General features: G+C 39.5%; 1 protein-coding gene across 1 annotated transcript; it reads left to right on the top strand.

The window, feature by feature from the left end:
• Positions 1–1,467: 1,467 nt before the first annotated feature.
• On the top strand, positions 1,468–3,004 carry LOC118754611. Its single transcript, XM_036489500.1, has 3 exons — positions 1,468–2,079; positions 2,123–2,516; positions 2,562–3,004. The coding sequence occupies exons 1-3, from the start codon at positions 1,468–1,470 to the stop codon at positions 3,002–3,004; spliced, it is 1,449 nt and encodes a 482-aa protein (XP_036345393.1).
• The last annotated feature ends 8,816 nt before the right edge of the window (positions 3,005–11,820 follow it).

Here is an 11,820-nt window from a genome sequence, read left to right as displayed (position 1 = left end):
AGTTACCAAATGTAAGGAAAAATAACCAATTTTTTCATCAGATTAACAGTTCAGGTCATCACAAATTCTTTTGTATAGTACTACAGAAAAAGTTCACAAGCCAAAGAAAATCAATTTGTATATGCATTTTTGAAAAGTAAATCATTTTAAGGCTGTTATATGTACATACATATACATACGTGGTATTGGATTCCGCATATACGAGGTATTTATATATGTACTATCTAAGTATGTATTCATTTGAGGTAGCCGACCATGTATATTATGTATTCTGTATATTATAAAACAAATACATACATATGTAAGTAATATTAATACATTCATTCCAAAAATGTTTACTTGGTTTGACTGCTGGGGCTGCTCCACCTCGGGAAGTGTAGCTGGCCGATGGCAATTAAAAACTACAGTAAATATTAAAATTAGTTTTTGTTATTTTATGGCCTTATAACAATTATATTCAGCAATTTTTATTGAGCTCGAGGCCGATTTTATTGAAAAACTTATTGTGGAAAAGCAACAATAATTTGAAAAAATGGAAGAAGTGATAGCTATTTCGGAAATCACCACATTTCCTCATCAGACTTCTTTCAGTAGGATTCGAACCGACGATCCCACTGACTCAGCCAGTTGCCTACGCACTGTGCTAAGTTAGCCTTGTAAATTATCGTTGCTTTTTTTCCTTTTTCATTTGCTAAGCCAACACAATCAAGCGCAGCTATTCCGCTACGATTTACACTTGATCATGTGGTTGTTGGTTTTTGTTAATGTAAATAATAACTAGTAATTTTTAGCAAAAAAAACCGACTTCAACTCCCATATAAAAAAAATATATATATATATATATCTCATGATCCGCTGATCGGATCTTAACCAGATTAGTATGGGACCACCTCTGAGATCGAAATCGGTTGACGTGGTCCAAAGTTATGCGGTAACATACATAAAAAAAAAAAAAAAAAAAAAAAAAAATATTCCGACGAACTGATAACCTCCTCCTTTTTTGGAAGTCGGTTAAAAACTAACCAAAACGGGAAAGAGCTTAACAACTTCACAGGCAAGAAAAAAATAACCAAAATTGGTTAAAAGTAAACAAAACGGCAACACTGATGCTGAAGCTAACTGCGCTAAAAGTTGCTCAACTAAACGAATTACTGCGAGCTAATGGTGCAACAACGACTGGGACTAAGGCCCACAAAGTTGCGAAGCTACAGGAATGACTTGGAACTGATGAAATCGATTCATCCGAGCTAGAAGAAACTGCTGCAAACGCAAATCGACGGGCTGAAAGTAGTGATGGCGAATTTGACGACAGCGATCAGCGCAATGAATATATGAGTGCAAACCAGTCGCAACGAACAAACGCCTGTAAGTAATGAAAATGAAATACAACTAACGTCTCCCGTTGTAATTCAAGAGCCAGCAAATGTGCTATATGCACAACGACAACCAACTATGATGATTCAAGATATGGTCGGAATTTCGCCTGATCCGGTTAAAGGAACTATAACGTCAGGACAGTTCATCATGAAAATTGAAGAACTAAAGCAAAACTACAAATGGCCTGAGGTAATGGTGTTGGTGGCTATACAACACAAATTGAAAGGCATGGCAAAGCTATGGCTAGATGCGCAACCAGTGCATAGCAGCTGGTCGGATTTCGTGCAGGCATTTTATGTCGATTTTCCGACTGGGTACTATACGGCTGAAGTACACAAAACGATGGCTAAACGAAAACGCAAATTCAATGAAGACTACGTTGAGTTTTACTATGCTATGGTAACGATGGGACGACAAGGTGCGGTGGATGATTTGTCGATTATCACACATATTATCAGCGGGCTAAATGATAATTCATTATCAAAGACATTGGCAGCAATACGGTTTAAATCAAGCAGCGAATTATTGACAGCGTTAAAAAATTTAAAAGCGACAAACAACCCAGTAGTAATGAGTATGGGTACAACTCCTACCCAGCAGGTTACAAAGGTGGACAGCAAGGTCAACGCAAGACTCCAGGGCAAATTAGCGGCCAAGTGTTCACAACCACAACGCAAACCGCGGAGTACCTCATGTTCGAAGGTAGGTCACATCGCGAAAGATTGCAACAAGTCTACTTATGGAGCTTGCGGACGAAGGTACACGCAATGAGACTACGCCAGTAATGAAAATAATTGAAGTAGAGGGCAAGCGGTTCAACGCATTTATTGACACCGGTAGTGGATGTTCATTCATCAGGAAAACTGCAGCAAATAGTATGCAGGCAATTAGTGTGCAAAAACGATTTATTGGTTTTGGCGGGTGCAAGGTGGAAGCATCTGAGAAAGTCGAAGACAACACCGTGATGGAAAAGGTGCAACGGCAGGCGACCTTGTATATTGTTGAAGACCAATTACTACCTTATGACGTTTTATTGGGTCGCGATGTACTACAAGAGTATGGCTTTCGTATAGTTGTAGACGACGGGGTCTACCAAATCAACGAAGGCGAAGACAACTTCAACATATCTAAAGAGCGAGGTAAGGTGCTGGAACTTTTACTAAAGTACAAGTCTTGTTTTGCAGAAGACATATGTGATATTGGGCGGTGCAAAGGCATCGAGATGTCAATTCAGGTCACGGCAGATAAGCCAATTGTAGGGAAGCGATACCAGGTCCCGTTCGCGCAGAGGTCAACGTTAACAGACATACTGCGTAAGTTACTAGACTGTGGTATCATAAGGTCTAGCAATTCACCACATGCAGCATCAGTTTTATTGGTGAAGAAGAGCAACGGGGAAAGTCGCATGTGCGTCGACTTCCGCACCCTAAACGAAGTGACCGTGAAGAAGAATTACATCATGCCAGTGGTGGAGGAGCAGCTTTCACGCTTAGCCGGAAACAAGTATTACACCACTTTGGACATGACGTCGGGCTATTATCAGGTTCCATTAGCAGAAGAGTCTAAGCAATACACGGCGTTTCTGACGTCTAATTTCTTGGACATATCATCAATCGCGACGGTATAAGACCCGGTGAGCACAAGACGAAGGTCATAGAAGAGTTTCCTACTCCTTCGACGGCAACGGCAGTGCGTCAGTTTTTGGGGAACACCGGATACTTCGGAAAATTTGTGAAGAACTACGGGGTAATGGCACGACCTGCTTCGTAGGAATAATATTTTCGAATGGAACGATGTGCAGAAAAATGCGTTTGAGGCATTAAAAGAGGCTATACTACTACTGTTTTAGTCATGTACGATGCGGCGAAATCACACGAGGTACACACAGATGCCAGTGCTGAGGGGTTGTCTGATATGTTAATGCAACGAGAAAACGACGATTTGAAACCGGTATTTTACTTAAGCAGGCAATGCAGTGATGCAGAATGTAACTATGCCAGCCATGAATTGGAGGTCCTGGCTATAGTTGAAGCACTACAACGGTATAGAATGTATTTGATGGGAAAACATTTTAGAGTGGTAACGGATTGTAATACGGTGGCATCTACAAAGGCAACGACTCCGTTATTGCCACGCATAGCTCGATGGTGGCTCAAACTGCAAGAGTTTGATTTCGAGTGTGTGCATCGGTCGGCAACGAAGAACGCATTGGCAGATGGGCTGAGCAGATGTCCAACTCTTCCACCAACTGAGCCGACAACGGTTGCTGATGAAGTATATGCATTGACTAGTGTTTGCAACGTAAGTGTATGCAACGACAAGATGAAAAGCTGAAGCAGATTATAGGCATAATCAACGGCAAAGAAGGTGAATAACTCAGTGAGAGGGGAGACCAGTATGTTTGCATGTATGTATATAAAAAAATATTTATTGGACCAAAAAGTAGTGGGTAGGCACTGTGGCCAATGGTAATCAACTATTACCACATCCGCATGGTTGTAAGCCATGCAGAGTCCGCAGAATGCTCCGGAAGCAGTGTCCGGAGGATGCATCCGACTAGGCCGAGCATACTTTGAAGTGCCATCTTATTGAGACTGAAGAAAGTTCAATTACTTGGCAGTTGAGAAGTGCATGTGCAAAAATTTCATAAATTTAATGAAGGAAATTTTTGCACATGCAGCAGTACATAACATGCATTTAGGCGCCTGGTGTTAGCAGTCGCGTCTAAACAGAAGGAGTGAATGCAAACCAGATCAGAGACGATTATGTTGTTCAAGGATATCGACTTTACCGCAAAATAGGTAGTGACAAGAGTCTGGTGGTTCCTCAAGGCGTGTGGTGGCGCATAACACGAGATGTCATGACGAAGCAGGTCATTTCGGCGTGGACAAGACATTGGAGCGTTTGGCAAAAGATTTTTGGTTTGCTCGGATGCGACCGTACGTGAAGACATACATTGCATCTTGTCCAGATTGTTGTTTCAACAAGGTCAGAGGCGGTAAACGAGAAGCACAGCTACATGTTAGGGAAGTGGTACCTATTCCCTTCAGGATCATTCATCTAGATCATCTGGGACCATTCGTGCGAAGTAAGCATGGTAAATGTTACATTTTAGTCATCGTGTGTGCGTTTACAAAATATGTCGTGCTGAAGGCGTTAAGCAATACAAAGACTACACCGGTCTTAAATGTACTGAAATACTGCATGACTATATATGGGCGGCCACAGTGTGTGGTTACTGACAGAGGAACGGCGTTTACCTCAACAGAATTCGAGAAATTTATGGCGGACTACGAGATTCGGCACGTGAAAACAGCAGTGCATAGCCCAAGGGCAAATGGCCAGGCGGAACGCATCAACCGGACTGTGTTCGCATCACTCAAATGCAGCGCAAAGAACGAGAGCTCTACCCCAGCTTCAGTGATGTTTGAATTCGCAGAGCAACGCAATGACTAAGCAGAGTCCAAAAAGCCTAGTGTTCAATTATAAATTGAAAGATGTGACAACGAACCGACTCATACAAGCGGTTCAAAACGAAGACGAGGTGCAGGAAAGCTGTGACGACTTCCGAACGAAAGCCGTAGGCGAACGAATACAGCAAGAGCAGCGTAAATGAAAGCAGCGATTTGATGCGCGGCATCGAACACCAAAGCCGTATGACGAAGGTGATTTGGTGGTTATAAGTCAAGTACCTTCTCCTACAGGATCATCGCACAAGTTAGAACCGGCGTATAAAGGACCATATGTGGTTACTAAAGTCCTTCCACATGATCGTTACTTGGTTGAAGACTTTTCCGACAGGCAGAATACACGCAAAAGGTACTCCGGACTGTTTACCAACGATAATATGAAACCTTGGTGCTCCATTGGGTTGGCAGAATCCGATGAAGCTAATCTAAGTTATGATGACGGCGACGTAGATGATGAAGTCGAAACTGATAATGACGCGAAATCGTCCGGGAGAGACGATCCATCAGGAACGGCCGAACTGTAACGTTTCTTGGTAACCCTTGACGACGAGGCATGCTTGCAATAGTGTGGCAGCATTAGGTAGTCGGTAAATGTGAGCGAAGGAGACTGGTCGTGTGCTGAAGCAACCGCGAATATTTGCTCATCAGTCAATTTTATTACTTTTTCTATTTCTTAAACTAATTACTTAAATAAACCTAAATCTATTGAATACAACTTAATCGTTGTGAATACATGAGTTTTGATTTGTATTTAAAACGGCCATCCCGACACATGTAGTTCTGTGTCAAGTGTTGGGTGTTTAGTGGTCGGCCAGATGTTTTATGTTTCTATGTTATTTATTCGTTTATTTTGGTAATTATTTATTTATTTAGTTTTATAATTGACTATATTTGTGTGATTATTTAATTATTGACTACTACTTGACTACGAATCTATAATCTCTGTGATATTTTAATTATTTATTTATTTTTATTATTTGTTAATGTTATTAATTTTAAACTTATTTGGTTTCCTATCTTGACCATATATTATAATTGATTATCTATTTATTTATTTAATCTATTGTGATATTTTTTATATATATTCCAATACTTATGCATATTTCCATCTGTGATATTTTTTTTATCTATTTATTGACCTAGGCTGCCCTGTGATATAGAATTAAGCATTACGTATGTGTATAGATTTAGCAGTAGCCCAGTGATACTGTTTTTAGTTGTAGATATACATATGTGTGTGCTCACCTAAAACCCAACATAAACGAACTAGATTGATAAGAAACGCGATAGAAGCCCGGCTGTGAGTCGTGGGTCGAGGCCACACGTTAGGCGGGAACAAGACCTTGCAACCAGCCGCGTTAGGAATTTTACGGATACGCTCCATGATGCAGGCACCATCGACGGGTCCGAGCCTGTAGCGCCAGCTGGATGCCAGATACGACCGTATATGCGTGTGTGCGTGCGTGGGAAGTGGACTTAACATAGGTCGATCAGACATCAGTGTTAACTAAGTGTGTTTGTGTGTAATTGTGGGTACAGGATCGAACATAGGTAGTCCAATCAAACGGCTATGTTAACTGAGTTTAACTGTGTGAGCATATGAGCATTGGAGCGAACATAGCTGATCAAACATCAACTTTAATTACATAATGCCCAGTGAAAGTTCGGTCGGCCCAGTAAAACGAAGTTAAGAATGTGTGTGATTGATTGTTCCAAACAGCGGTTTTTCGTTTCAGTTGTCTTTGTACATATGTAAGAACATAAGTACCCCTCCAGTACTGCTGGAGTCAATCGCTACTTTTGAACCGCTACTGCACCGACTCCTAGGTAAGTAGCTACTCTATTAACCCGGTCGGAAGTCGGAAGCAGAATAGCGAAAAACTACGACAGAGGGCGCCCATAAATTACGCAAGTGACTACTTTAGCAGAGAGAGCAGATGGTGACTACCGCCTAGGACATTGCCGGTCGGTAATTGACGCTGTTTATCAGGTAGCTACCGATTCATCAGTCACTCCCACGTACTGCAGGGACATAATTAGGATGAACCCAGCTAGCCTGGCCAAAGGGTATAAAAGGACCCAGACGGCGGCGAACGTGTCAGATTCAAAACTTACGGTGCTAACGTTGTGATCGTCAAGTTATTTTGCAGTGCGAACGTTTTAAGTCCAAGTTGTGCTTATAAAAAAGGGGTGTGTTAAAGTGTGTATATTATATACCGCATTCCGAGTTAATAGTGGTAACTGTGCCATTTTACCGGATTGTCGCGGTACCGGTGACCGCAAAGCACCGCACGTAGTGCTATTTTTGGAACTGGAGGTAAGCCGCACATAATATCATGCCCCAAATCTACATACTTGCATATATGCCTGCAGGATACCAAATGCTTATATACGTATGTAGACAAAAGGCAAATTACCATGATAGGGACGAATAAGCAACGACTGCCCAATACAATTTGCTAAGGAAGAGTTGTTTTTCCCTTTCAGGTCGCCTGCACTTACACATGTATATGTGAATAAAAGGACCTCCACTCGCCGGCCACTTGAAATAGTCACCATCGATATCTTGCCACAAAAATTGTGAGACGTCTGCATCCGCTGAACTCACCGCTGCGCCGTTACAAACGCCACAGATAGTTACAAACGCGCTAGCACATATACATACACACATACCAACCATAGATACATATCTACCAGCACATAACAAGCATATACCGAGATAACCATCATCATACACCTGTACTCGGTGCAAAAGCTTCACCGCGCCTTAAAGATACATCGGGGAAGAGATCACCACCCACACTTTTATTGAAATAACCGGTATACGGCTAGAAGGTAAAAGTCTTCAACGGAGAACTGACCTAGCACAGCTTAGTCAGTGACAACAACAACGTCATCACCGGCAGCTGTGCGGAACATTACAGTCAGAGAAGGCCAACAGTCACTGGGCAGTAGACGCTACCAGAAGTGAAATTTTGAGGGAGCATTACAGCGAGGGAGAATAGTATCAGCAGTAACAGCGCAAAGAGGAGCTACGCCAACAGGAGCAGCGCCGCGGGAGCATAAGTGGTAGGCGCTACGCCTCCGCCGCTGATCAGCAGCAGCGCCGTTAGCACGGCCACTCTTTTGCATTTTAGTTCTTTGCTTATGTTTAAATTGCCTATACCAGTATTCCTAGCTGTCCTTAAATTAGCCTTTATAGTTCGTTAGATTTTTTGATGTGTATACATCTTCTTGGTTTCGGTAGGGGTAAAATTTGCGAAGCTGTAACGCATAGCCCAGCAGAAAATTTCGAAGGGCTCTCATGTGTATTGCAGCAACAATTTTTTTATTTTCATTAGAGGCACCCTGTGTTTACTTGCAATTGCAAATGGATGCATTCATTTAAGCATTTGCAGAATAAGAGGAAATGCGGTACAAACGATTATTACTTCCGGTTATGCAAACTCCGCGCATGCAATCGGCTTTGGTCCTATATGGATACATACTTAAATTTGTGTGTACTTACATTTGTTGCAAGTGGTTTTGATATTCCTAGCATGGTTTTAGGCATAGGTTTAGGTAGTCTATTGATAAAAAGGCAAGGCCAAAATTAAAAAATTACTGAAATCATTTAAACTGGGACCGTTGATAACTGATGAACATACATGAATATATGTGTATATACAGTGACGGGCAAAACTGTAACATGGTGTAACACTTTTTACTTCAGCCATCGCTATCTTTCCAATTTCTAACGACTTTCATACTTTTGTTGTATATTCTTGTTGGTACATCCCTACTCCCTCTCTTATAATGATTTGAAGTCAATACAACAACAATAAAAAAACCAGCAGACAAAAATGTAAGTTAAGGCAGATGTTACAGTTTTGCACTCATATATTTTTAAGAACTTTTTAACGATTTTCACGAAAAAAAAGAACTACTAACAAAATGTTCAGTACTCTTTTGCTTGTTTCAGTTCCTGGATGCGATTTGGCATACCTACGGTGACCATCCGTCCTTTATTTCAAAGGACAGTCCTTTATTTTAACCCCCTGTCCTTTATAATTTTTTTTCAAAATAAAGGACGCGTTTTGTCCTTTATTTATTAAACTGTCCTTTAAATCAGCTCTGCATTTTTCAGAGGTAAATTTTTCATATTCATATTTTTCATAAAATGTTCCTTATAAAATATCTTCACCAGTTTGTTTCGCACCCCACTTTAGGGTTTTTATTTAATAGGTAATCTTTGCACAATATATAAAGCGAAGGGAAAGTTGTGCCCAGGTTCGTGTTGCACGCTGAGTTTCCAGTTCCACTGAAAGAGAACAATAAACCCCCTGCTGCACAGTGGTCTAAACTGGCATTAAGTGTTCGTAATTCACCTTCATTTTTTTCACTTAATTTGATAATTTTTTTTATTAAAGCTTATAATATTTGCAAGAGACCAGTTGAGCCTGATTTGTGAATTTTTTTATGTGATTATATTAATTTTTTAGTGCAAAATGCTGAAGAAGTGGCAATTTTGAAGAAAATGGAGAATACATTAGTTAATAAATGTTACACAACAAAGACTAGTTAAAAACAATTGCATGGTTCCCCAAAATTAAAAAATTACAAAAAAAATGTTTGAAATGTTATAAAAAAAGGTTCACAAAAATAATTTTTTTTTTTGGTTTTTAGTAAAAATTGGTTGAAAAATGAAGACTGCAGTGAATTATGAACATTAAATTCCAATTTTGAACCTCTGTGTGCTGACTTCGGTAAATGTATTTTGACAGCAAAGGATGACGAAGTCCTTGAAAAGGATTTGGCTTCATTTTCCGGAATCGGTTAATTAACTGGTAAATATTTGATTTAAATTACGATATGGGTAAGGTACTTTTATCATACAAATTGTATGTACGTATTCCCAAATAATTTTTAAAAAATTGTCCTTTATTTTACATTGGTTAATATGGTCACCGTAGGCATACCTTATTTGTATCTTAGTAAAAATTCGGGAGGTATATCCTTAGTTTGCTTTCACAGCTCATGTCCGCGGATTGTGGAGGTCATTTCAAATTAGCAAATTTTTGCTTTATTATCCAGGCTTTGCGAAAATGTGCAGTGTGTTTTGAGTGATTTTTCAGCAGAAACTCTCATTTTTTCGACTACACTGAGGGAAAAAAATATTAAAATCAAATAGAAAAGTAATTGATCTTACTATAAACGTCAACGAAAGTACTGTATTTTGGTAAATATTCAATTCAATTACGCGCATATTAAAATGACCGCGTTCGTACTGAAAAAGCATCAATGAAGTGAATAATAAAGAAAAAAACTAAAAAAAAAATAATAATTTGCATTTTGCCTGCAGTGGAATTCGAACCCGACCATCTCCGGATATCAACAACTTGTGGCAAGCATCTTTGCGCACTCAGCTACACCCATAAATTTGCTTTCAAATGATGAATATCCATCAACACCACAGCACGCGATTTGTACGGATAAATATGTATGTACTATGTATGTACATATGTGTGTGTTGTCACGGCTCTCAGAACGGCGCTCTACATGCTTGGGGTGCGTATGTACACTTACATCAAGAATGATAGAATATTTCTCAATTTCTATTTCTCTCAATCGTGCACTTACATATACATACTCAGATGTGAACAGTCAAATACGTGCGTAATAAATTTTGTATGAAAATATTATTTTCAAATACGAACATTTTTAAACGATAATCAAATATAAAGTATTCATTTTTACTATGCATTATTTCCCTCAGTGTACATCTTGCAAATTTTGTTGAAATATGAACAGCTACTGTTCCTTGCGCATAATACGTACTAACGGACAAACAAAATTTTTAAAATACAACCCCAAACTATTATTGACCGACCACTGTGATTCTCAGTTTTCCTTACATGATGCGCATGGGTTTAATTTGGGTCTTTGATCCAATACCATGACCGGCCATCTGATTGAAAGCGATGAATTTAGTCTCGTCAGACCAAAAAACCTTCAATTGAAACTTAAAAATATGTTTTTTATTGCATTCTGAACGGCCTAGCATATCCAATAGGGAACAGTTCGGTTTTCGAGCGATGCAGCGAAATGCTGCCACACTCGCACATGTATTATGATCAAATTTGCTTTTTTCTTCTTTATGATGCCTTTGCGCTCAATTTGGCAATTCTTCGCCTCGCTGTCTATTGATTTGCATTAAAGTATACTACCTTAAGCGCTTCTGTAATAGTGGCTGCATCGCTACTTGCTTCTAAGTTCACAAGATATCGTACCGTAATATTTATTGACTTCCTTTGTCCTTGGGAACACTTTAGGCTATATTTTTTCTCAGTCTTAACATTTTCAAGTAGAAAATTCCAGAGTTTGTTGCCACTTTTCGTGCGGTCCCGCCTTGCCGCAGTAAATCTATTATTTACATTTATGGTTCCTGATTAAGTATGTTATTTACTGGTGATCTCTTCTTCAATAAATTACAATATAGAAAAAAGTCATCTGACTTCCAACTAAGTAAGAGATAACTGTCAAATGCAAAACTGAGAGTGAGTGCAAAACTGTAACATCTGCCTTAGTTTACATTTTTGTCTGCTGTTGTTGTTGTTGTATTGACTTCAAATCGTTATGAGAGAGGGAGTAGGGATATACCAACAAGAATATACAATAAAAGGATGAAAGTCGTTAGAACTTGGAAATTTAGCGGTGGCTAAAATAAAAAGTGTTACACCATGTTACAGTTTTGCTCGCCACTGTACATATGTATGGATGATATAATAGCGCTCTGATCTAATACTTTTCGTGTAAAATCCTGTAAAAGTTTCAAAAAGAAAAATCACTCTCTGAAGTGAGAGTGTAAGTAACAGTAAAAAGTACGGGAACAAAAAAGCATCCTGTAAAATCTTGCAAATTCATTCTCTTCACAACTCTCCAAAAATCGATCTCATTGACATGGTTTTGGAGTACGGGATAATTTTTCCTGTAA

Source organism: Rhagoletis pomonella, unplaced genomic scaffold (genome assembly GCF_013731165.1).
Source record: "Rhagoletis pomonella isolate Grant_MI unplaced genomic scaffold, Rhpom_1.0 Rhpom_scaffold_04226, whole genome shotgun sequence".
NCBI classification, from domain to species: domain Eukaryota; kingdom Metazoa; phylum Arthropoda; class Insecta; order Diptera; family Tephritidae; genus Rhagoletis; species Rhagoletis pomonella.
The sequence above is the reverse complement of the archived record's forward strand: the minus strand, read 5'-3'. Positions and strand labels throughout refer to the sequence as shown.